At 44.5% G+C, this 27,086-nt stretch overlaps 1 protein-coding gene across 1 annotated transcript in view; it reads right to left on the bottom strand.

The window, feature by feature from the left end:
• Window positions 1-27,086, bottom strand: part of myo15b (myosin XVB) — a 70,512-nt gene that overhangs the window by 30,827 nt on the left and 12,599 nt on the right. The window contains exons 15-40 of the mRNA XM_034133125.1: window positions 25,819-25,942; window positions 25,643-25,738; window positions 24,878-25,009; window positions 24,077-24,202; window positions 23,915-23,992; window positions 22,676-22,824; window positions 20,747-20,792; window positions 20,528-20,652; window positions 18,746-18,860; window positions 18,500-18,675; window positions 17,809-17,902; window positions 11,859-11,924; window positions 11,181-11,243; window positions 11,006-11,063; window positions 10,774-10,898; window positions 10,201-10,296; window positions 9,887-10,122; window positions 8,327-8,496; window positions 8,168-8,240; window positions 7,195-7,377; window positions 6,984-7,093; window positions 6,387-6,454; window positions 5,929-6,001; window positions 1,922-1,954; window positions 1,721-1,777; window positions 209-294 (exon numbers count right to left, since the gene is read on the bottom strand). Of these exons, the coding sequence (XP_033989016.1) occupies window positions 209-294; window positions 1,721-1,777; window positions 1,922-1,954; window positions 5,929-6,001; window positions 6,387-6,454; window positions 6,984-7,093; window positions 7,195-7,377; window positions 8,168-8,240; window positions 8,327-8,496; window positions 9,887-10,122; window positions 10,201-10,296; window positions 10,774-10,898; window positions 11,006-11,063; window positions 11,181-11,243; window positions 11,859-11,924; window positions 17,809-17,902; window positions 18,500-18,675; window positions 18,746-18,860; window positions 20,528-20,652; window positions 20,747-20,792; window positions 22,676-22,824; window positions 23,915-23,992; window positions 24,077-24,202; window positions 24,878-25,009; window positions 25,643-25,738; window positions 25,819-25,942 (2,758 nt within the window). The remainder of the gene's footprint in view (window positions 1-208; window positions 295-1,720; window positions 1,778-1,921; window positions 1,955-5,928; window positions 6,002-6,386; window positions 6,455-6,983; window positions 7,094-7,194; window positions 7,378-8,167; window positions 8,241-8,326; window positions 8,497-9,886; window positions 10,123-10,200; window positions 10,297-10,773; window positions 10,899-11,005; window positions 11,064-11,180; window positions 11,244-11,858; window positions 11,925-17,808; window positions 17,903-18,499; window positions 18,676-18,745; window positions 18,861-20,527; window positions 20,653-20,746; window positions 20,793-22,675; window positions 22,825-23,914; window positions 23,993-24,076; window positions 24,203-24,877; window positions 25,010-25,642; window positions 25,739-25,818; window positions 25,943-27,086) is intronic.

Here is a 27,086-nt window from a genome sequence, read left to right as displayed (position 1 = left end):
GGAGGAGGAGGAGGAGGAGGGGGAGAGGAGGAGAAGGAGGGGGAGAGGAGGTGGAGGAGAAGAACAAGGGTTGGAGAGGAGGAGGAGGAGGAGAGGAGGAGGAGGAGGAGAGGAGGAGGAGGAAGAAGACAAGAGTTGGAGAGGAGGTCAGAGAAGGAGCAAGGAAAGGGAGAGTGTTGTAACAATAGTATCGTGTGCCTGTGCTCACCATGAGGAAGGCCTGCTGGTTGATGAGGGCCTGCTGAGAAGCTGCCATCTGCAGGGGGTCAGCCACAGGGGCCCCATGCATCATGGCTGGGTAGAGGGGACATGACAAACTGTTATTCAGGTAGGAATCAGATGGATTTAAAGGTCACTTATTATGCAAAAAACACTTCTTCATGTCTCTTCTACATCAACATGTGTCCCCTCTTCTTCATGTCTCTTCTACATCAACATGTGTCCCCTCTTCTTCATGTCTCTTCTACATCAACATGTGTCCCCTCTTCTTCATGTCTCTTCTACATCAACATGTGTCCCCTCTTCTTCATGTCTCTTCTACATCAACATGTGTCCCCTCTTCTTCATGTCTCTTCTACATCAACATGTGTCCCCTCTTCTCCATGTCTCTTCTACATCAACATGTGTCCCCTCTTCTTCATGTCTCTTCTATATCAACATGTGTCCCCTCTTCTTCATGTCTCTTCTACATCAACATGTGTCCCCTCTTCTTCATGTCTCTTCTACATCAACATGTGTCCCCTCTTCTTCATGTCTCTTTTACATCAACATGTGTCCCCTCTTCTTCATGTCTCTTCTACATCAACATGTGTCCCCTCTTCTTCATGTCTCTTCTACATCAACATGTGTCCCCTCTTCTTCATGTCTCTTCTACATCAACATGTGTCCCCTCTTCTTCATGTCTCTTCTACATCAACATGTGTCCCCTCTTCTTCATGTCTCTTCTACATCAACATGTGTAAAGAGACTCTGAAAGTTTCAGGAACAAAGATTCTCTCTCTTTTTGTCCTGATCCATTTCTATAAAAACCTGTCTGAAAATGAGCTGATCAGATCACTTTATGATGTCATCATAACGATGTTTTGGCTTGTGTAACCATTAGCCAATCACCAACCAAGGTAACCCCGCCCCCCCACCCCCCCCTTATCACCTGAATCTCCTCCTAGAGCACCAGTATTCTTTTTAACAGACAGAGAATCAGCGCTTTTGAAACAGGGCTGAAACAGAGGGGATTATGGGAAGCTACAATGATGTGTTTGGTATTTGGTATTATATACATATATATGTGTATATATATATATATATATATATATATATATATATATATATATATATATATATATATATATATATATAATGCCTTTTAACAGGCTGCTGTAACAAAAAAACATCCGAATATAGGTACAATAAAGTATATCTAATAAACAGTTTTGAGGGGTGGGGGATTTAATTTCCATAATGTCTATCAAATATATATATATACAGTATATAATATATACCTATATCAAATGTATTTGTCCAGAACAGCTTTGTTAAAATATATGTTTGGAGCCAGTGGTCCTTTTTCTGTATTTTCCAGTTTATTGTGATCGAATGTGTTGAAAGTGTTTTTCAATTAATAATTTTTCTTTCATTTTGATGGGATTATGTAAACTTGACGTAATATTTACAGTTGTATTCTCATTTACTCAAGTACTTGAATGAAAGGTGTGTGTATTACCTGGCATTGTCATGGTTGGCATCATGGGAGCCCCATAGCTCTGAATGGAAGGGTTAACTGGTGTTTGTGAGCAGAGGCAACAAAGAAACATAGTTTAGAAAACTCATGCAGTCACTTTTCTGCCACTCAAAAGGATTCAAAGCTTGAAGACTCCGATAGGACACAAAAAGTGTCATTCTTCAAATCAATCTTCAAACTTACCCATAGGATAAGTTGGCATTGTCATGGGTATACCTGAAAAACAGAATGATCCGTTATAAATACAGTTTGCAGAGACACATGAATCCCAAATGAGACTTCAAATCTGATTATTTGACAAACAGAGGAAAACGTTTTTATAAGTGAAACTACCAGCGTCAAACTCTGTTCTATCTCACACAGGCTCCGCCCTCTACTGGACTCTATGGGTACTACTCTCATCAATGATACGCGAGCGTTCACACCAAGCGGCAAACTCTGGGGCAGAGCCGGGAAGCCCATAAGGAAGTGCCACAAACTGCAGTTCATCTATTGGCCGATAGGGGATGGCTGCAGAAAGGAGCAATTTCTATAGACCCCCATGTTAAAATGCAAGCAAATGGAGTTGCCACTGCAGGAAACCCGTGCCTGTCACTCATGCCCGGCTTAATAGCGGGCGCCGATCCCCACCAGCTCTGTTTCGAGTGCCTGGGACCAGGCCACGCCGAAGACGAGCTCGAGATGGTGGACGTGGGAGACCAGGATATGGCCGAGGCGACGCCACCAACGTTCGCCATCCTAGCCGTGCGGGTTATGGCTCAGTTTGCTGAGGAGGAAGAAGATGACTTTGTCCCCCCACCACTGCCGCTGAAGCCGGCCGCCTCCGCCAGGGGTTTTGCGGTCCGGCCCGCCCGGCGCAACCAGCTTTCGTCTCGCCCCCGTTGCCAGATATCTGGCAGTGTGTGGAGGCGTCGTGGCAACAGCCACTGAAAACGAGAGCTCCGGTGGCAGGAATGGTAGGTATTCTGAGGGTGCGGGGCCGCACGGAGAACCTCTGCCCCCGCTGCCGCATGACAGGGAAAGCGCTGGAATATTTTGATAGAATATTCCGGCTTGGAGCGGATGGCCGCGGCTGCAAATGACACAGATGTGTTGGGCGTCTCGCTGATTACTCCTCCGCAAGATGCCCCCACCTCACCGGATCAGAGCGATTATTTGGACCGCAACATCAGCCAAATTAATAATCTGATCCATGGTGTGGCAGCCACTGCTGGCCGGGTGATGTCCCTGGCCACAGTGGACGCCACGGCTGGCTGGGACTCCCGGCATTCTCCAGAGAGACCTGAATCAGCTCATTGCCTGCAAAAAGTTCCATATGTTAACCATAAAACAATTACGGGAACTGGAGCAGCCGGGCGATTGGTTCACAACCATCGACCTGAAGGACGCTTACTTTCATGTCAAAATTGCTCCAAAGCACAGAAAGTATTTGCGTTTTGCCTTCCAGGGGATAGCCTACGAGTACAACAGACTACCGTTTGGCTACTCCCGGTCCCCACGCATGTTCAGTGTACGCCCCCATTGAGAGCGAGGTGTACGCCCACATCGAGGGAGAGGTGTATGCCCCCATCGAGAAAGAGGGCAGGCTACGTGCCACTCTGTCAGGGAACAGACAGACGTCCCTACTTCAGGCAGTTTTCAGACTGTGACGGGGGGCGACGGTAACAGCCCTGACCATCATGCAGACCTTGGGTCTCATGGCGGCTGCTCACCACGTGCATCGCCTACAGAGGTGGTTTGTCAGCCTTCGTTTAGATCCCAAGAGGCACAAACGACGTCTGGTGACCATCCCCCCCTTCAGTTGAAGGCAACCTTGGATAATGGGGGTCCCCAAAGCATTTACTGAAGGGGAGGGACCTGCCTAGAGATAGCTATAGGTGGTGGCTGGCCTCTGACAGAGACCCGGCACATCAACCTTCTCGAGCTACAGGCAGTAGTACTGGTCCTACAGCACTTCAAACCCTTACCACAGGGAAAACATGTGCTTGTGAGGAGCGACAACCGCACCACAGTGGCTTACATCAACAGGCAGGACGGAGTCAGCTCCGCCGCCTTGTTGAGCGCAGCGGAGAACCTGTGGTTGTGGGCCTCAGAGAATGTTTTTATCTCTAAAGGCCCCCCACATTCCGGGACTGGAGAACAGTGGGGCCGGCCTCATGTCAAGAGGCGGGCCCCTGCCAGATGAATGGTGGTTCTCCCTGGCTCGGCAGGACAATCCACCCTTCGGGGTGGACACGTTTGCACACGAGCCATGGCCAAGATAGCTGCTCTACGCCTTTCCACCGCTGCGTCTCATTCTGAGTACAACAGACTATCGTTCGACTACTCCCTGTCCCCACGCACGTTCAGCAAATGTGTGGCCACAGCGCTTCAGCCGCTTCGCGACCATGGCATGAGGGTTTTATATTATCTCAACGACCTCATAGTCATGGCCAGGTCCAGGGAATTTGTAAATGTTCCACACAGCCCAATTGATCTTACACCTAACCAAGTTGGGGGTTTGCGGTCAATTCGAAGAAGAGCAGTCCCATACCTCACCAGCAGGTGGGGTATCTGGGGAGTTTGCTCAATGCAGCCCCCATCGAGAGCGAGGGGTACGCCTCCATCGAGAGAGAGGTGTATGCCCCATCGAGAAGGAGGGCAGGCTACGTGCCACTCTGTCAGCGAACAGACAGACGTCCCTGCTTCAGGCAGCTTGCAGACTGAACGTTGGTGCGAGGAAAGGAGTCTAGAGCCTCTGTCCGGTACATTGGGCTCTATTCTATTCTAGCTATAGCTACTGGTGGACAAGGGGCTTGCTCATGCCACAGTCAAGGTGTATGCAGCAGCCATCTCGTCCTGTCATGAGGGATTTGGCGGCAGACCAGTCTTTAGTCAACCGCTTATGAAGCGTTTTTTGCAGGGGATCAGGAGACAGCGCCCAGTGGTGCATGTCTCCACCCCGCAATGAGAACTGCCATTGGTGCTCGAGGCTTTGGTTACAGAACCGTTTGAGCCTCTGGAGCTCTCCTCCCTGAAGGCGCTATCATTGAGAGAGAGAGAGAGAAGCAAAAAGAAACAGCTTTGCTGCTTGCTTTGACTTCTGCCAAGAGAGTATGCAAACTGACCGCTCTATCGGTGCACCCGAGTTGCCTTCTGGTTCGTGTTGACCGTAGCGGGGCGACACTCAGACCGAACCCCTCCTCTGTTCCCAAGAACCTAAGGAGTTCTTCCAGGTCGAGGGTTATACAGCTAGACGGCCACTGAGGTCCATTCACACTCTACACGAGGTATGGCTGTGTAGACAGCCTTGTTCGACGGCGTGAGTGTGGAAGACATAGTACACTTACGTTTTCCCATGCTCCTTAGGGACCTGGAAACGGGGTGCGCAGTATGTAGACACTTGCGCTGGCACCTGCAGGGCGGAGCTATGGGCTTATTCAGATCGATTAAGCTCTACCCAGCCAGGTAAGCTGCGGCCCCGACTTCTCCACGGTCACGACCGGGTGATGGGAAGTTGGGGTGCGATGGCTGTCAACCAAAGGCCGGTCAGGGGCAGTGTGGTGGGTCGATGTTGTGGGGCGACAGGGCGTTTATTCATCGGGGCTCCACCCACTGTACCCATAGAGTCCAGTAGAGGGCGGAGCCTGTGTGAGATAGAACGATAGGTTACGTATTGTAACCCTAGTTCTATAAACACAGGCGGAGCCCTCTACCTAGGGGCCCTGTCTTTCCTATGCCGCTCGCTGAAGAGGATGTAGGATGACAGTCAGGAGGTGTAGCTGCCTTATATACTGTGAGCCTGCGTGCACATTCAGGTAGGCTCGCCCCGATTGGCCGGCTACGTTTATACAAATTCAGTGTGTGAACGCTCGTGTATCATTGATGAGAATAGTACCCATAGAGTCCAGTAGAGGGCTCCGCCTGTGTTTCTTTGCACCTGCAGTATTATTGCTACTCTTTCAATATGGCTACTTAATGTTCTAGGTTGTATACCGTTTCTCTACAGTACGCAGAGTGAGTATGATCCACACCGTGTGGATATAATGTGAAGAATAATACGGTTTTCCACTGGTTCCATCCCCTCTGCAGTCAGCATGTACCTGTGTCCTGTGTACACACACTTCACCCCAAATTGCTCCAGTGGGGATTGCCCACAGAATGTATGTAGAAGCGTCTAACAATTGACCTGTAATGTGATGTTTTCCTACCAGCTCCATACATGGGTCCAATCCCTCCTCCTCCTTTCATCCTGCGGTTCAGCATGGCTACTCTTTCCATGTCCTACACACACACACACACACATAGTGACTGTAGTTACTGGAAAGAAAGCAGGAAACAGAACCCAGTGACTTCAGACTTCACACGCTCAGTAATAAGATACAGCCAGACACACGATCCCCCCTGAGTATAAAACGTAACACTCTCTGGAGAATCTAACGTAATTATAACATTTACATTAGTTACAGTTTGTGACAGACAGACAGACACACAGACACACAGACACACAGACACACACACACACACACACACACACACACACACACACACACACACACACACACACACACACACACACACACACACACACACACACACACACAGACAGACAGACAGACAGACAGACAGACAGACACAGACAGACAGACACAGTCTGATGACCACTAACCGGAGGTCCTTGGTCCAGTACAGGGTCAAACAGGTCATCAACGTAAGCATCCATCTGTCTTCCACGGCCTGCAGACAGGTGGAGAGAGATCAGAAGGTAAGACAGAAAAAAAAAACTGAACTCAACACTACTGTTTATGTGCCCTATCACCTTCAACTAAACACATAACATATATCTATATCGCAATATGCACTGTATGAACACGATATAAACGTAACGATTTAAAAGGTATTAAATCTTGTTTTTGATCCAGTAGCATAATGATCAGTCTGAATATCCATTTGGTTTCAGTCCATCCATTCAGCTGACCTCATGTTCAGGTTAGCCATGCTTCTGGCTCTCTTTGAATCAGAAAGCTGTTTCAGCACACAAGCTGTGATAAAGCCACAGGGCACTGATCTACTGTACACTGGAGTATAGTACGTGTACTAATGACATGTGGGGGCCATTGATAACATCTTTGATATTCCACAAGGGCTTGAGTTTGCCTGAAACAACTAAACTGTGCAAAGTGTTATCTGAAAACTTCTAAAGCAAAAGAACAGAATGGCCATACTTTTAGCCATCATTTGTTCTGAAGCATGTTATCCCTCTTACCTTCCTGTGGATAATCTCTCCCCCAGGAGGTCCCCTCAAAAGCAGGCAGCCCAGGAGCTTGCATCGGGGGTGCTGGTGGAATAAAGTCATCCAGGTCTGTAGCTGGCATCCTGCAGGGGGGGGGGGGGGGGGAGAGCAGCACATTACGAGAACACACTCTTTAAAAAAAACCCGGATAAACCCAAAAACCATCTGTTAGTTCAGTCTCTACCTGTCCCCCTGGCTGCTGAACAGGTAGTCGGAGTGTGTAGAGGAGGGCGTCCCTGGGGGGGGCAGCACCTCAGCTTCAGCTCCAGCCAGGAGATCCAGGACGAAGTCTGAGCCGGCCAGATCTGACCAGCCTTCATCCGTCAGGAGAGACACCGACCAGCCCTGCACTGCCTCCGACACGCCTCTGAGAACAGCACGGGGGGGGGGGTTACACCACACAGAGGAGGATGAACAGGGAATAATATACATATAAATCTTAAAGGTCCCATGTCATGCTTTTCTGGTTATTACCCGTCCCCTTGTGTGTTATGTAGCTTTTTCTGCATGTAAACGGTCTGCAAAGTCACAAACCCTCAAAGTACACCCTGTAGCGAGTAAAACTCTAGAACGCCTCGTTGGAGATTTTTATTTTTCAATTTTTTTCTTCCTGAGTATAGTGACGTAACGATACCCAGGTCCAAATGGACCAATGCGCTGTCTCGCAGACCCCACGCAGCAACCAGGAAACGACACCAGTAACCCAGCTCACACTGTCCGCTCCTCGCACCTCAAAGGGCGGAGCAGCGAGCCCCGCAACGTCCCGCCAACACGGCACCCAGACCCCACGCAGCATTCTCATCTGTTTGTCATTACTGGTGTCATTTCCTGGTTGCTAACAAACGCCATTGTAACACATAATCACTGATGTTCAGCTATAACGGTGGTGGACTCATCAGAACAGAGTGGGCGAGCTGACCAATCAGAGCACAGTGGGCTCATAGGGAGGGGGGGCAGGAGCTCCAACAAGCCATGTAGGACAGAGAGTGAATACACATACTATACAGAGATGCTGTATGAGAAACCAATGTGAGTTTGGAACATTGCATAATGTAAATCTATTCTAGTAGACCTCAACAATGGAATTATGATCCGTAGAAATGGCCATGTCATGGGACCTTTAAATGGAGGTAGATCCACTGCTTGTTCAGAAGTACCTATAATGCAGGAGCCATGCAGCCAGCTCTTCTCCTGTGGTCCATGACTCCACTTCAGTGGTCAGCTTCTCATCTGAAAACAACAAAGCTTGTTTAGGTTCACACTGTGCTGCCGATATCATGTGTCAGGTTTCATGATGCTAATGTTTTCTTTCTTACCGTTGTAGGTGTGTACATCCAGCAGCATGGTGCCTTTCCTCTGGTTGGCAGTCCACTCCAGCTGGGTGGGGGGGTAGACGCGGGCAGCAGGGGCCGGGAGCTGCAGAGAGGTCAGCAGCTTGTGTTGGCACAGAGAGCGGTACTCCCCCGGACCGTGGTCAGAAACATACCTGAAGAGAGAGAGAGCAGACTGAGTCATGGCAGACACAGTGTTTCAAAGTGGTTTAAGGAATGGCATGGTCAAAAAGAGAACATCCATAACATGATTTAAAAGGTTTCTACAAAATCCAGTGCAAGAGTCAGACTAACAATAGAAGAGACTGCATTTTGAAAAGCACTAGTCACTTTCAAGAATCTCAACATTTTCAAAGTTAAAGGCGAACATGTTCAGCAAATCATCATCATAATCATTTCCTGTTTGCAAAGCAGACCTGGAGCAACATTAGCATCACTGTCACTTTAAACTGGGTGTCCATCAACTCCTGAGAAATATCTGTCTCTTTAACCAAAGTTTAAATGCTCAACTATCTTCGTGGGCGAGTGACTGTGTGTCGCTGCTGTTGTGCTCTGGGTTTATGAAAGCTGTTTTGCAGAAAGCAAAATCGTAAAAGTGCTTATCAGTTGAAAGAAACTAAAAAGGCCCCACAGAGCTTTGTGAAACGGCATACTGTAAATGATTGCTATAAAAGAACCCTTTCACATTAAACTAAGTCGTTCCATTGTTCATCTACTGTAAATGTATTAATAAGTGCAGCTTTAAGTGAGCCTATGTAACTATGGGCCAAAGGGACAAGACTAAATGTTAGTTTCACAGCCATACAGTTTGCTATTAGCTACTGCTCATAGTGGACCAAAACTGGACTGGGACCCAGTACATGAAACAGCAGCTAACATTTAAATGTATAATACAAAAATGGTGTTATTCCTTCTTTGTAAAGTGACGTAGTTGCGCTGTAATGTCTTCTAACGCAGTGGTTTCCAACCGGGGGTACGGGGAACCCTAGGGGTACTTAAGATAATTGCAAGAAAGATTAGGTATTGCAAAACATTTCAAAAGCAAAAATCATTTCAAAATACATTCTCATAAGCCTGGTGTCGCTAGTAACAGTTCCTCCCAGGATGGTGTTGATTGTAACACTACTGTAGTTCAAGTTCACGCTACAGTAGCGTACATAGCAATAAGCTAACATTAGCTGTAAAGTGGCGGTAAGAATGGATGCATTGTTAGGCAGGGATAAACACACAGCTACAACCGGCAGTTCAGTGAGAAATACATTTCTCATGGATTTATTTAAAAGGAATAATTCTATGACGCCAACCTATCTGCAGCGGCGGCACCAGTGCACCAAACAGGCCGGGAGTGTCAGTAGAAAGTTGGGTTGAATACAAATACAAAGAGTATAATAAAAGAAAACATGTAGGCCAATCATCACAGATGAGTGGGGGGGTACTTTCTGTTCTAACGCATGTAGCTGGAGACTATGGTGGCAGTACGGTCACCCTGTAGCACTACACTGTGCTCTCCACTGACCCCTGTAGGTAGAGAAGGGGAACACCTACTTGAGCAGGGGCTTGTCCAGCGTGGGGGAGGGGGTGAAGGCGCTGAGACAGCAGGTCAGCAGCAGCCAGCCCCTCAGGCTGCTCAGATCCTCCTGCAGGCCCCAGGTGTGGTAGGCCAGCTGGGCCAGGATCTCGTCCCTCAGGGGGGGCCGGCTCTGACCCCTCTCCACGATGTAGTTACCCAGCAGCTGCTCCTGCCAGCCACTCAGCTCCGACTCACCCGTAAACCGCAGGATCTGAGGAGAGAAGGGTCGGAAATAATAAACGGACAAATGAGAATGAAACAAATATAAACTAAAGTAATCAGTCTGTACCAGTTTGTAGATGTCCAGGGCAGTTCTGTTATCTTCAGGTTCCAGGGGGGTGAGGGATCTCTGGAGGGGGCGTCCCTGAGGCTGGCACCATGTATCCTGAGGAGGACAACATATGAGGACATCTCACAAAGACAGGAAACACAATCCCACTCCTTTCATTCATTCAGGTGTAGGGCTGTTCCTGTATAAACTTTGTTTAGAATAATACATCTTTCAACGTAAATGTAATCTGAGATTGAGTTTGATATTCAAGCCTCAATCAAACAGAAATAAATTGGTACAAGATTATTCTTGTTATTATATGTTTTTATAAAAATCCTTGTTTTCTTGAACCAGGAAGGAATCTCCATAAATCTCTGTAAGACATTTATTTATTACATTTTTACATAAAGGGAGTGGATTGAAATGTTGAAATACTTTCCAAAACACAACAACAACAACAACAACAACACAGTGTCAACAAAGTCCCTGGTAGATCATTAGCTAACACTTATGACACAATGCTGTGCAATAAATACCTGAATATGTTCTAAATAGACATGTTTTTGTAGTATGTGCATGCCCTTTGCTCACCTTTAAGATGGACTTGGCATAGCGAGAGAATGGGTATCTGTCTACATCCAGAGGCAGGCTGAGCTTGTGTTGGGCCTTCACCTGAGGGGGGGCCACCTCTGTGACCCCCGAGCCATGCTGCTGCCCTGGTGGACAGAGAGGGAACAACAATCACAAACTGAGCGCTGTGGCAGGACAGGAGGATTAACGTGATGTGTTATCTGATACAATGTGATGATTATTAAAAGCGTACCTGCTGCACTGCGGAGTCTGGCTGACAGCTCAGCAGGGATCTCCAACATCCCCACATCCTGAGGGAAACACACATAAAGCAAAGATGACCTCAGGAGAATCCAGAGGGCTGGCCCTTAGATTTCTGGGACAGCAGGCTCTCTCTCTACGATATGGGATACTTTTGATTTGCTTACCATTCCTGGAGATACACTCTTAGTCTTTGTCACTGCCTTCACTTTATTCTTCTCATGAAATTCCTGAAATTGACACGCAGCAAAGTCAGTCCATCACACTGTGACCAGCAGGATTTCCTCTCATAATCTTAAAGTTATTGTTAGGGAATAATTTGCTTAGGTATTCAAACTTTGACACAGTTCATCATGTTCTCTTCTCACTGTCTCCTTTCTCATGGCATAGGTCTACGGCCTGGGGTATTGCTGCTATCTCTCTTAAGGAGGGGCAGCTTGGGCGCATTGTTGTTGCCAGTCTATGACAGAGCACAAGCCGCCTGAGGTAGTTTACTGTTCAGGGACGTAGGTTCCCTGGCGCACATACTTTTCTATGGACGAGGGCTCTAGTTAGATTCAGGTCCATCATTGTTTAGTCTCACTGATGAAGAATGTTGATTATTACACTCCGAACTAGTTAAAACCTGGAGCTGCAGAAAGAGTTCTTCAGAATTGGTTTGGCAACCGCTGTGTCAACTCGTGACACACCACCTGTCTTGTCAATTCTCCGGCCGTAACTCCAAATAAACCGTCAGTGTTTGCCATCAAAGCTCCAGCTCTCCTCGTGCCTCTCTGAGTCCTGACTCTCCATTGCTACAGAAGTTTCCCCCACAGTTATATAGTTCTATTTTTGGCGTCCTTCACCTGAAGCTTATTTGTTTCACTGAGTAATCCTCTTGATATCCAGGTAAACTCAACCCTCCCTCCTCTCTGCTGAGAAGTGTGTTCAATCAGACCTATTCTTAGACACACGTCCTGTTTTATACTTCTGCCCCTCCCACAGGCGGTGGCCCCGCCTCATACAGCAGGGCACGCAGTTCCAAGAGTCCAGAAAGTGTGTTTTTATCAGGAGCTTTACAGCTCACAGAGAGGAGTTCCATCAATGCAGCAGGGCAGCGTCACTCAGATGTGATTCATATGATGAACACATCTCTGTCATTCCCAGTATTTACAGGGTGAGTAGTTTGTTTAAAGTAGGTATCGGACAAATGCCTCAAACCTGAAGTATGCATTTCAGATTACACATGTGCGTGCAGACATACTCATACAGAAAATACTCCTCTTTTATGCCATTTTGTATTCATACACTTAAATAAAGAGAATGGGTCTGTTCAAACACACAGAGCCCCACCCTGCCTTACCTCCACAATGACCCACCCACCCAAACCAAACAAGTGTGGCACAAATCAGAAGGGACCCAAACGCACCGTGAGGCTCACTACACCCTGACAATATGTTACCAATTTATCAGTTTAATCATTGTTTTATAAACGTGTCATGTAAGAACGATGTCATTTGGAACTCATATCAGGAGTATAGATGTGACAGATAAATGTCATGTCATCATTTAGATGCCAGGCGCTGCGATGCAATATTTTGAGGCAGCACACATAAATGATAAGTGCCCCCCCAGAGATAACAGTGTTAAAGCAGAATGTCATTCTCATTAGGAAAAAGTGACTCATATACGCAATTGTATATCCTGTGTTTCACTATGTTGGTCAGCCTTAATTATGGTTGGATCACAACTGTTGACACAAACCTATTGCTTTCTGTTTAAATGAACAGGGTACTTCAACAATATGAGTAATACATTGTTAATTTATCAGTAGCATGCACCGCTCTTAAAGACTGACATGTTCATGGGGGTCATATTCATTGGGCTCCAAATGGGGTCTCAATATATATTGGTTTGAGGGCCACTGTTTTCTATCTTCAGCAACCATTCATTTCATTCGCTCTACCCCTTTCCAAACATAACAAACTATTCTCTTCTAACTCTGCACCTGTCCGCCATAACCTTCGTTCCCTCTCCCCCTCTACTCTGACCTCATCGGTGCTCTCAGCCCTCCCTTCCTCTGACTCATTCCAACTCCTGCCTCCAAACTCTGCTGCAGAAACTCTCCTCTGGACTCTTTCATCCTCTCTGGACTCTCTCTGTCCTCTCACATCTCGGCAGGCTCGTCAGTCCCCTCCTGCTCCCTGGCTAAATGACTCACTGCGTGCTAATAGAACCATCCTTAGGGCAGCAGAGCGGAAACGGTGGAAATCCAAACACCGTGACGACCTCCTAACCTACCAGGCTCTCCTCTCCTCTTTCTCTGCTTCGATCTCTCAGGCAAAAAGCACTTTCTTTCAAGATAAGATCCATTCTTCCTATTCCAATCCCAAAAAACTATTTTCTATCTTCTCCACCCTCCTCGAACCCCCCCAGAGCCCCTTCCCCCTCCTCCCTTCTGTCAAGCGACTTTGTTAACTACTTTGAAAAAAAGGTTGATGATATTCGCTCTTCTTTTTCTGACTCACCTTTACTCACCGCTGGGTCACCAGACCCTCCTTTCACCCACACACTAACCTCCTTTTCCCCTCTCTCTCCAAGTGAGGTTCTTACCCTCATTACCTCTGCCCGTCCTACCACCTGTCCTCTGGACCCTATCCCCTCAAACCTCCTTCAGACTATTGCTCCTGATATTCTACCGTTTCTCACCCATTTCATCAACACTTCTCTAACTTCTGGTCACTTTCCAAACAGTCTCAAGGAGGCAAGAGTAAACCCTCTCCTAAAGAAAGTTTGAAACCCACTCTCAACCCGTCCAATGTTATAAACTACAGGCCTGTCTCTCTCCTCCCGTTCCTGTCTAAAACACTTGAACGCGCTGTCTTTAAACAACTCTCCTGTTATCTCCATCAGAACAACCTTCTGGATCCGCACCAGTCTGGTTTCAAGGCAGGTCACTCAACAGAAACTGGTCTCCATGCTGTCTCTGAGGAACTGCACACTGCTAAAGCAGCCTCCCTCTCCTCTGTCATCATGCTTCTGGACGTCCCCTCCTGACCCAGAAAGCGACGCAGCTTCTGGTCCAGGCTCTCGTCATCTCACGCCTAGACTACTGCATCTCCCTCCTGGCTGCTCTACCTGCATGTGCCATCCGACCTCTGCAGCTCATCCAGAATGCAGCGGCTCGTCTGGTCTTCAACCTTCCAACACTTTCCCACACCACGCCGCTCCTCCGCTCACTTCACTGGCTTCCAGTAACTGCTAGAATCCACTTCAAGACACTGGTACTTGCGTACCATGCTGTGAATGGATCTGGCCCTTCCTACATCCAGGACATGGTTAAACCATACACCCCAGCACGAGCCAAACGGCTCGCTGCACCAGCACTGCGAGGGGGACCCAAGTTCCCATCAGCAAAAACACGTCGGTTTGCTATCCTGGCTCCAAAATGGTGGAATGAGCTCCCCATTGACATCAGGACAGCAGAAAGCTTACACATCTTCCGGCGCAGACTAAAAACTCATCTCTTTCAACTCCACTTCGAGCGATAGAATTACTAACAAAGCACTTATATACTAACTAAGCACTCATATACTTCAGAGATGAATATCGTAGTTTTTACTCACAGTATTAGTGAATATGTTATCAAACTGTACATTAAGTGGTACAGATTAGTTCCAACTGGACCAGATACATCAGTCAAATACTATGTTCTGCACAAAAAGTTGTGGTCCAAAGTCCTGGACTACATTTCCCACAATGCAACTCAACTGTAAAGCATCTTAAGCCTGGTTGAGGATACCCTCTTTCCAATTCCACATGCACAGTTGTGTAACTGTCTTTCAGTCTGTGGACTGTCTGATCAAATAGTGACTATTGTATTGTACTGTATTGAATGAATCTGTCACTATGTCATCATCAGGGTTAGTTTGCACACATTTAAACCCAAGCAAATATTGGTGTGTTATTGCTCTTCATATTGAAAATGTGTGCCTGTCAGTGATTTGCAACTCCACAGAAAATACTCTTCTGACATTAATGATTGTTTTTAACCAAGATAACCTAGTCAACACTTTTCTATTTTCCTAGTAATCACCATGCTCATTAACAGTGATCAGAAGTAGATGTGATGTCACCTTAAGCCCAACGTCATCTTGCTTTTTAGTAACTTACACTAACTGAATCAAACTAGGCTAACAGCTGACAGAGGCAGTTTCCACTGTTCATAGTCCAATCCCCATAAAACAATAACACCAAATAGAATGGAGCTGTGATACACTGAAGCCAAAATAACCAACATTTAGTTCACAGAGAAAGGCAAAAAGGCACAGAAGCTGAACACCAGCTGAAAGTATAGTAGAGTCTCTGTGTGTTCGGAAACCTGAAGCAGACCCTAAGATCGGTTTAGTATAAATGAACTGAATGCTTGAAAATATTTGAGCAGAGATCTGATGTAAAGGGTTAAGAAGGCAGCCTACCTGTTGGGCTGAACTGGAAGCAGAGAGAGAGACAGGTAGAGAAGGTGGAAGGAGAGATGTGCTGCTGCTTCAAATTACACTCAGAGGGTTGAAGTCCAAGACCAGAGGGGGTGTGTGTGTGTGTGTGTGTGTGTGTGTGTGTGTGTGTGTGTGTGTGTGTGTGTGTGTGTGTGTGTGTGTGTGTGTGTGTGTGTGTGTGTGTGTGTGTGTGTGTGTGTGTGTGTGTGTCCAAGATACATGATTAATGCAAGATAAGAAAGCTGGTTAAAGGAAAGGGATCAGATCTTTTAAAGGAAGTATCTGCAAATGTGTAAACGTGTAAATGAACACACCCCATACACAAAGGGCCCAGCAGTCCTCAATACATTTACCTAGATAGCTTTCAGTTTTCATTTCAGATAAAACAATCCAATTACTTTAGAAAGGAAATCCTCTGGAGGACTTGGATTATATGATTTACATTCTAATTTTCTTTTGGAAATCTAGTTCCAGATCTCCCTTATATAAAAGAAACCCAACATTTCAATATATTTACATAATTGAAGAAAAGAGTAACTCATCATCTTATTGTTTTAAGTTGCCTATTCAAATAGAGTAGACAGAACACTATTAGCATGTGTTTGTGTGCATTTACTTTGTAGTAAGTAGGTCTAACATTGAGTCTCCTAGACCCCAAGCCTGTTTTTCAGGTTTCAGGCTCGAAAATGACATGCCCAGAACAAATGACTATAACTTCACTTCTAAAAGGGTTAAATTAATAATCTTTTTTCTCAAAGCAAGGTTACATCTGTGAGATGGATGTAGACGTGTCAGAATCAATATAGATGTTTCTGTGTCAGAGTGAATTCAGATGGAACATAGTAAAAAAGTGTAAATTCTTACCTCCGCCTAACAAAAAACCATTACTTATAGTGAAAACCACCCTTGAATGATGGGTTAGTAGCCTAAAAGCTTTAGGAATCCAAAGTATAACATATAATAAGTACCCTGTATCAAGATTGAGGCAAAACAAGTGAAAATTGATATTTTAGAGATATTTAGGGGAAAAAAGTCCAGGCGGACTAAGCTTTGGGCACATATGGGCACATCTGGTTCCATCAGTGCCATTTGACCTTTTTCAGGTACCAGACTGTAAAAATCATTTTATAACATTGAATCATCACTATAGGTATTCATTCCATAAAAAAAAAAAAAAAAAGAAAAAAAAATTATTGTAAAATTTAACCTGCTAATTATTGTCATGGATTTGAAAACTGATGTTGTTTATTTGCTATGTTCTGGCTGCTAGCTCAGTGAATTTTTGCCTGCAGTGATGGGGTGTATACCCATGGAATCTGTGGAATCTCAGCTTTCAGATGATGTGTTGTTTGTGCAGAAAGTATAATTATAAATGATCATTTTTGTGAGTTATGAGCAGAAATAGCATTAGTCCGTATTTGCTAAGGGCTCATTGAAAGGCTTCTTGTGGGAATTATTATTATTATTTTTGTATTTTTTTTTGTATAGTCAGTTAGCCGAGTTTCTTCCCGTCAGCTGGGTGTGGAACATTAATAGTTTCATAAATGACACTTCAGAGATCACACTGGTGCTAGCAGATGTAGCATTTTCGGACCCTTCGGCGGGTCCGTGGGGTTTAACAGGTTAACTCTGGTGTGGTCTCTGCCATGTGGTGAGAAAACCTGTTACCTGAACATATTCAGTCTTTTTAAATATATTTATTTATTTTTAAAAACGTATCTGTCTTTTTAGCTGTTTTATGCTCCACTATGTTCAGCAGCTGGTCTCTAACTGTGTCTGTCTGCTACAGGAAATGATGAACAATATAAAAGCACCATTTTCTAAAGTGCAAAGGCGTAAAGAGTTTGTCATTTTTTTCACATTCAACATTTTGATGAGGAGCTTTAAATACCCTATTTTGGATGTTTTGAGTACCACAAACTATTTGATGGATATATATTGCATTGAATTTGTAGATACAACTAGACATTAAAATACCTTTTTTTTTAAACAAAATAATTATTGGGTGAAGAACCTGACGCCATTCTATGAAATAAAGAAAAATCATAAATAGACCACTGAAACAACAATAAAAGCAGCACTAATGTTAAAGTCATTTGGGAGGAAATGAAAAACAGAGTTTATGGTTGTTACACTTTGACCCTGAACATGGATGTCAGGGCGTTGTCACTCAGAGGACACTGACATATTTTTCCAATTACCACTCAGGCTGCGGTGATAAGCTGCTGCTGTTGTGCAAGAGATTTGCAGCAAAGATTTATAGCGTAATAAAGTCAGCAAACATAAGGTTGCCAGGAAACATCAGCCAGGGTCTGTCTACCTTCCTCCAATGGCGTCTCTTGATGGTGTCCCTGGTGATCATCATCACCGCCCAGAACTGGGTGAAGCACTGCCTCAGACGCTTGTAGTGCTTCCTAGAGAAGAGAGGAGGCAGCAACACACAATGAGCCTCATGTTGGTGTATCACATGACCTCATTCAGCCTGATGCATTCCTCAGTTACCTCCGTCTGTCGGGAGAAGTGAGTGTGACTGTACATGGTCTCTTAACTGTTTCATTTCAGTGCAGTTTTTTATTTGAGTTTCCTTTCTTCTAGACTCTCTTATCTTTTTCTCCTTCTATCCATATTTCCATGTTTATCATTTTCTATATTTCGGTCATTTATTGTTACACTTTCCTTCACCATTTTCTTAAGCTCCCTCTTTTATAATGTATTTATTTATATAGTTCATGAATTAATTGCGTTACATGTTTTCATTATTAATCATAAAAAAATAATCTTTCCTTCTTTCTTTCTTCACACTTTAACAAAAACAAAAGAAGAATACTGACTGTAAACTGAAATATAATATTACAAAAATATTAAAGCAAAACTAAACTCTTGTCCAAGTACTTTTCATTTGTAAAACAATATATCCTTCATTGTATTCCTCATTGTGTCCCTAGAGTTGAAGAGCCTATCATAAGGTCCCTCACTGTCTACACTGATAAGGCATGGCTGCTCCTCTGCACCTGGCCTGGTGTCCTCGGATGTGGCTCTGGATGACGATGGCCTTCTGTCTGAAGAACCTGAAGTTCCTCCTACAGATGAAGCCTCGGATGTTTCTCTGGATGGTGACGGCCGCCCACGTCTGAGTGCTGCTCCACTTCTCCTCCAGCTGCTGGTAGAGCAGCTCCTTGAGGAACAGCTGACAGACACACACATGTTGATGTGTACAGTACAGACTTGAACCAGTGTGATGACAGGCAGTTGGTTACCTTGGTGAGTCCCAGCTGGTACTGCCCCTCCTCGGCCCCCACCAGCTCCAGCAGGGCCAGCAGCTGCTCCCTGTCCGACACCTCGCTCTGACGCTGACTCAGCAGAACTCCGTACCTGTCAACACAAGCTGAGGATGACCTTAATCTAGTCTTGATTTATTGCTGAATTCATCTTACTACTCAAGAAGAAGAATCCCACAAGGGGGAATTCAGTTTTCACAAATGTAGTAAATACAGAACAAATACACTCCAACAGGACCGCTACCGATGGTGGAATGAAACTAAGTACTGGAAAAAAAAGATAGAGGTAATTGTACTTTACTTTAGTATTTTCACAGTTTGCTAGTTTATACTCCATTACATTTTGTAGGCATTTTGTTGTACTTTGTACTCACTACATTTATTTTACAGATTAAGTTACTGGTCACATTGCAGATTAAAATATGAATATAAAATACATTATTATATTTGATTAGAGGCTAAAATATATATTTTTAAAAACACCTTTACCATGTCCAACATTGAAGTTATAACCACATTAATCATTATAATACAATCATTTAAATATATGGTGCTTATTTGTGTTATTCCGCATGATGAGTACCAGAAGTACAATTTTGAATGCAGGACTGTGACTAGGATTGCTACTTAAATCATCCGAGTACTTCTTGCTCCACTGACTGCTACACATTATGGCGTGAAATACACACATGCACAAACACATGCATTTGTATAAAGAGGTGTCCGAGCAAAGGGGCTTCCATGTTTCAGCGCCCGGAAGCAGTTGGGGGCTCAGAGCCTTGCTCAAGGACACCTTTGCAATGCCCGGGAAGTGGACGGACAACTCTCCAGCTACCAGTCCACACAACGTTTTTTTAGTCCTGGGACTCAAACTGGTGATCAAGCCAATTCCCTACAGACTGAGCACTGCTGCCCTCCCTTCATCAACTGCCATTTATTCAGTGGAGGGTTTTGAAGACAATGACAAAACTGAGCCCTGATATAAAATGCACCACTCTGCCACCCACAACATACGGTGCACAGTAGAACAGTACACAGGATCATACATCAAGACCTTTACTTTGAAATATTTAGTAATGACAAACACTGCTAGCTTGCATGCTAGTTCACTGTAGTCTTTGCTGTTCGCCTCCAGTTTTTGGGCAAGACAGTCTATGAAGGGCAATTCAACAGTCTGTCTCCATCGACGATTGTTGTTTGATGTTGGTTTGGTGTCTGTGCCTTTAGTTTAAATGTGTTTAATGAATCAAAAAAGGCAGCATTTCACTCTAAAAAAAGATTATATAATTGATGAAAAATGACTCAACTATGCATGGACTGAAAAACTCAAAGAAGAATCACCGTCTCAATTCTCGCTATACAATTACACAAGAGAAGACACAACTCCAGGACCTATTCTATCAATCCAAAACCAAAAAGGCAATCCAGATATACAATGACCCCACCCATCATCTCAACCCAGCCTTCCAGCTGCTGCCATCAGACTGAAAGTCCCAATGGGCAGGAGACACAACCGTTTGCTGAGTATGGGGAGTGTGGTTTGATTTGCCGGTGCCAAACACAAATTGTCATTTTTTGCCAATTTAATTTGAAATAAGGTAATCTGAATTGCCACATCTCAGTACTGAACATCTTGCAACTATACAGGAGAAAAGAAGAATAAATAAGAGAAGGGGAATACAAATTAGACACTGGTATTTCTAAAAGGGGTAAAATGATAAACACATCATGCTGGTGTGATGCTCTGTATGTTAGCAGCACCTCTCGATGAATAAGGAGTACTGTATGCGTATGGGGAACCCTTCTTTCCTGATGTGGATGGTCTCCATTATCCCAGCATGCCTCAGCTGGGCCGACACATAGTCCACGTCAAAAATCCCAGGGAGCTGACCGATGACATGACAGTTGAAGTACACGGTTATACAGTGGTTGCAGGTGTTAGGATATAAGTTAGCATCAGTATAAAGAATCTGGTGTTACCTTGACGTAGTTTGGCTTCAGACAACGAATAAAAGTGGTTTTGCATCTAATAGTTAAAGGACAAAACACACATGTTATTCCTCAGCAAACATTATTCATAACACACTCATAACAAAAGCTAACAATGCAATGTGCGTAGCTGATGACACTTCATTAAAAACGAATTTCATGTCTGAAATGCTGAATCAGAAATGGCGCTGAAAACAATATACTGTCACATCACTCCATCCATAAAACAAGCATTTGAAAAGTGCCCTGTCTTGAGGACAAATCTTATTTTAGACATTTTATAAATCAGCATCACCATTTAGTTATTTCAGCAGACTGTCAATCCATATATTGTAATAAAACAACTGTCAAATCTTTTTATTACATTACATTTCATTTAGCTGACGCTTTTATCCAAAGCGACTTACAATGACCATTTACAGGGACATCCTCCCTGGAGTAACTAAGGGCTAAGTGCCTTACTCATGGGCACACTAATGGTGGGGTTCCAGGCGGGATTTGAACTCACAACCTTCCAATCTTCAGCCCACCTCACTATCCATTAGACCACCACTATCCCTTTTTATGTTGGGTTCATACTGTTTTAAAGTAGTAGCAGAAAACATAATTAACTAAACAGTACAAATAAACATATATCTCACAGTCAAAGTTTTGTGCATCATACAGATATTTGAAAGAAGAATATTTAAAAAGCACAAACAAGAGGCACTGCAAATACCAGGCATATTTCAGTGAGGATTCATACCATGACAATATGATGAACTAACCAGCTCTCCTAATCCCCATATTTCTTTCCATGACATTTATTAAACCCACATTCTCCACAGACCACAGCTATCTGATATTTCACAAATTCAGAGGAACAGTATTACTTTAGGTGATGCTCTGGAGCAGGGGTGTCAAACTCAAATACACAGTGGGCCAAGATTAAAAACTAGTGGAGGGCCGGACTGGTTCAATGTTTATTGCAGAACTTATTGAAATGAACCTATTGCACATATTAAACCTGGAACTAACTAAACTTAAATTATTGCCTATAAAAACAACATTAAAAATGAAATAATCAGTTGCATTCATTTCTTATGGCTCTATCTGCAGCTTTTCCAGAGTCATTTCTTATGATTACATTTCTCCACAGGCCAACAACAGCTTCGAAAAAACTATTTCCCTCAAAGAAAAACCAAACATGCCCTGTTGTCGTGAGAAAACAAGTGCAGAAGGAAACTTCCATTGAAACTCAGGTTGCTGCTCTGTGATGCTAGTTCAAGCCAGATACTTGGCATCTCATCTCGGGTGCAAGTTCATCAATGTTTGGGCTCAGGCTCTGAGTTGAGGAAACCCTACCCTTAAAAATTGAGTTTGAGTTTGCGGGCCTTGAGTTTGACATGTGTGCTCAGAGGTTCTCACACTGCTCCACAGCTCTGGATCAGTGTGTGTGTAAGAGTGTGTGTCAGTGTGTGTGTCAGAGTGTGTGTCAGAGTGTGTGTCAGTGTGTGTGTCAGAGTGTGTGTCAGTGTGTGTGTCAGAGTGTGTGTCAGTGTGTGTGTCAGAGTGTGTGTCAGTGTGTGTGTCAGAGTGTGTGTCAGTGTGTGTGTCAGAGTGTGTGTCAGTGTGTGTGTCAGTGTGTGTGTCAGAGTGTGTGTCAGTGTGTGTGTCAGTGTGTGTGTCAGTGTGTGTGTCAGTGTGTGTGTCAGTGTGTGTGTCAGAGTGTGTGTCAGAGTGTGTGTCAGTGTGTGTGTCAGAGTGTGTGTCAGTGTGTGTGTCAGAGTGTGTGTCAGTGTGTGTGTCAGAGTGTGTGTCAGTGTGTGTGTCAGTGTGTGTGTCAGAGTGTGTGTCAGAGTGTGTGTCAGAGTGTGTGTCAGTGTGTGTGTCAGAGTGTGTGTCAGTGTGTGTGTCAGTGTGTGTGTCGTGTGTTGGTACCTCTCCAGGCGGGTGGTGAGTTCTGTCAGGGACTGCAGGAAGTGAGAGGCAGCGGTGGAGGGCTGCTGCCGGAGACCCTTCCCCCTCCAGCCCAGCTCTCTCTGCTGGATGTAACCGTCCTGAAGCTTCCGGAAGAGCTCCGACACCGTCTGACACACACAATCACAGGGAAACTGTAAAAATAGATTTTTTTTATGATTTCTTCAATATCTATATCTTTAAACTGATCACGTTTGTATTTAGTAGAAGAAGAAACAGAGGCATTTTCTAGTAAAACCTATATTAAGCATTATTACAAGAAAAGGTTCTAACCATCTGAGACCTTTGGGATCCACCCAGGGGACCCTACTGTCACAGGCTCAATTTAACAGCTGGAATGAAGCTACTAAGACTAAAGGAATCCAATGTCACGTCGCCATATTTACAGGAGTATCTTAACCTCTCACTTTACAGTATCTGAACAAAAGGCTCCTCTCTACAAATCATGCGGTTTTACATATAAATGTGTTATTAATGCAAACTCTAAAAATGACTTTATTATTTCTGCAGCATGAGTCCCTGGTATTGCAAGAGTTGGGAATGACTTGAAATATGAGACTCTAGTGGATTCAATGCGCACGATTGATTTCATGTGTAATGACGCCAGTCACCATAGCAGTCATTTCATTGTAGTAAGACCATTCATTGAAACTTGACCTCAATATGAGATGAGCTGCTGTGACCTCTAGGATAACCACAGCCTCATACAACTTTACAACAACAAACTACAGACTGGAATCGTTCAGATGATAAACGGCTTTCCTATATAAATTGACAATAAGGGGCTTTTCTGATCAGTTTTCAGGAAAGCAGCACTCACTATCCAATATCCAATACATGTCAAATGTCAAAAAACCTTTGATACCAGGTCACATCGTGACTTTCTATTTCTTCCTATAGTGTTCTTGATGTGGTATTTTGGAGAGATTTGTGATATTCTTTTATAAACTCTGAACTTCACAAATGTTGCCACAGAGAAACACATTGCTTATAAAATATAGATATTTTATTAGCTTCTTGGTGGCACTTTCACAACTACAGGTGTTATATAGTTTAAATGTTTGATTTACAAACTTGTGTAATCCAATTAAATAATATTATTTTAAAAAACTTGAAATTTAAGCCAGCTGTTGCACATGTTGCTAAGCTACACAATAAGACCCAAAGCACTCTATTTGGGTCTAATGCCCGATGGTGCACCTTTAACCGGCTCCTGGCAAAAAGCTCCACCACCTCTGTCCTGAACTGGTCGTGGTTCTTATTCAGGAAATTATGAACCTGGAAACAGAGTATATGTTTATGAGACAAAGGTTGTTGCAGCAGATGTGCTGCATATTTAGTACAGTGTGCTGTGCCTGATACCTGATAGGTGACAGCTCCGGCGTAGTGATACACAGTAAAGACTGGCAGGGGGTTCTTAGGCTTGGCATAGTAGGGGCTGTTCCCATGGTGATAGTGGCACTTCTGGAGGAAGGTGTGGTCAGTGGCCTGATTGAAAAAGGGGAACAATACTTAAAAACATATACAAATTCACTTAAATGTTTATAATTCTTCCAGATCAGATGTAATAACCACGGCATACTGCCATACAAGCAAAGCAGTGTTATTGAATATAGGGCATTTCCTTAACTCATCGAGGTGTTTATAGGGGATATAAAAAGTGAGAAAACAATATACTGTCACAAACAAAATATAACGTCATAAAAACAGATCACAGTACCTGGCAAAGTAACAGGTGAGTATCTCGGCCACAAACATTAGTCTTTCTATGGTTTTCCTGTTCGTTTTCGTGTGTGTGCATGCGTGTTTGTGTTAGTCTGTGTGTGCATGCGTGTGTGTGTGTGTGTGTGTGTGTGTGTGTGCGTGTGTGTGCATGCGTGTGTGTGTGTGTGTGCACGTGTGTGTGTGTGTGTGCACGTGTGTGTGTGTGTGTGCGTGCGTGTGTGTGTGTGTGCACGTGTGTGCGTGCATGCGTGTGTGTGTGTGTGTCCATGTGTGTGCATGCGTGTGTGTGTATGTGCGTGCGTGCGTGTGTGTGTGTGTGTCCGTGTGTGTGCATGCGTGTGTGTGTGTGTGCGTGTGTGTGTGTGTGTGTGTGTGTGTATGCGTGTGTGTGTGTGCACGTGTGTGCGTGTGTGCGTGTGTGCGTGCGTGCGTGCGTACCTGGGGCAGGCAGGTCTGATCGTCCAGTATGCGCAGGATGCCGTGGGGTCTGGAGGAGATGAGCTCCAGACAGGAGTGGAAGTCCTTCAGAGGCATGGGGTACCACTGGATCTGCTCTGCACTGTACTCCTCCTGAGGAACACACAGACACTGGCTCTCAGGCTCCTTGCTAACACACTAGCACACAGTGTAAAGAAAAGGTTTGCTCTCCCTGATTTGTTAACCGTGCACTTCTTAACATTTAACAATGCCTTTCGCAGGGACTGGATCCGAAGCTAAAACTACGTCCTCTTAATGTTAATAAATCCTTTATTATGGAATTATTAACAGTTATCTGCGCCTTTTTATTTAGTGTACGACATACAACACATTTCAAAGTTGAATGCATAAAAAAAGAAGAAAACATATCTTGTGGGTGGTGTTGGAACTATTTTGTATAATCGGTTCAGGTATTTGTTGTTATGTGATGACTACACAGTCACAGCACCAAGCTGGAGTTTTGTCAATGTGTGGAGTTTTTCTAGCCAGCTTACTAGTTAAAAAGACAAAGAGTGTCTGGAGGAGGGTGCAGTCAAAAGGACTTTCTCCAACCAAACCAAAGGTTTGTTAGTAATGGCTTTTAACTGATATATAGGGCATAACTAAATGACTCATCCACTATTGATAAAGTCATTACTCTCAGATTATTAGTATGTAAAGGATGATTTATTTAACAGTGTCGTATATAGGGTCAGGTGTTCTTCATGGACCTGTCCGGACACTGACCTGCTCCTGGGAGATCACCGCCTTGTTGACAAAGTGCTGCAGCTGCTCGTTGGCGAAGTTGATGCACAGCTGCTCGAAGCTGTTCACTGCCAGGTCCTGCAGAGGAGAGGGATCACAGCATCACCACAGGCAACGCTCAGATACTTCTCCTGATGGTGTGCAGGGTGAATACCAACCTCAAACCCATAGATGTCCACTATGCCCACCGTGCTGTCCATCTCCGAGGGGCTCAGCCAATCATTGATCTGCTCCAGCAGCCAGTCAAACAGCACAGAGTACAAGGCTTTGGCAATGGCATCTCTGCAAAGAGGACCGGGATGAGAGAGGGGGGGGAGCTTTAATGCAAAGGCTTTACAGAAAAACCTGCCTTAAAAACTGTGGGAGTGGAGTTTGGAAGAACTGAGTAGAGTAACAAAAAATAGACACTTTATCGAGCTTCACTATAAGAGAAGTAATATCCAGAATTTGTAGGCTTGACCTTTACATATGACTAAATATCTGATCTCAGCCTCTGCTGCAAACATTTCTATGGACGCATAAAAATCCATGAGCTATTTTCTTTTGATTTTACGGTCTTCAATTAAATTTGAGAAATGAATCCACGTTTATTCCACTTGTCTACTTTTAAGGTTGAAAAAGTAGAGTGCGATCATATCGTTATCACTCTGGCGATTGTTGAGATGTGTGTTGTGGTACTAGAAGAGTGGAACAGTTCTTCACTCCTAAAAAGAAGCTGTGAGGATCTGCTTTACGGTCTTTGAGAAGACTTAGGAGTGTGTCTCTTCGGTTACTTTATGGGTTGCCATGGTACTCTGGAGACAGTGGCGGCTCCAGGGTATGGCTGGGGTAGGCTACAGCCCCCCCCCCTTCAAGACAGCATCTGCGGTCTCCGAAGCCTGATAAGAATGTGTGTGTACAAAACGCAGCAAACTCTAACTGATATGTGCTGGGTCCAGGCTCAAGGGCATATGGCACTCTCAACTCTTTCCAGGACAAGCCGGGGCCCTGCCTGCCAGTAGCGTTGCCGATATCTGTGTTGATAGGAAATAGATTGAGAGCGGTGACTCAGCTTAGAAACAGGAAGCGCTCAAACGTTTGTGTGAGGTTATCAAATTTAGCAGTGATTCCATGTCAGCCACAGCTTGTCACAAACAATCTGACTGATAGTGTATTTAACGAACTTAAACTAGCTTTATTAAATGTCAGGTCTTTGGCAGGAAAAACGTTTCTAATCAATGATTTTATCACTGAGCACAATCTCGATTTTATGTTTTTAATGGAAACTTGGATTGAACAAAATAACAGTGCAGCTGTTCTTATCGAATCAATCGCTCCCAACTTCAGTTTTATGAGTCAGGAAAGAATGCATAAGAAAGGAGGTGGAGTTGCTATTTTGTTCAATGATTCCATTCAATGCAGGAAGACATCTTATGGGAACTTTGCT

The sequence above is a fragment of the Trematomus bernacchii genome, unplaced genomic scaffold (assembly GCF_902827165.1).
Source record: "Trematomus bernacchii unplaced genomic scaffold, fTreBer1.1, whole genome shotgun sequence".
Taxonomy (NCBI): domain Eukaryota; kingdom Metazoa; phylum Chordata; class Actinopteri; order Perciformes; family Nototheniidae; genus Trematomus; species Trematomus bernacchii.
Note: the sequence above shows the minus strand (reverse complement) of the source record. Positions and strands in the feature narration are given on the sequence as shown.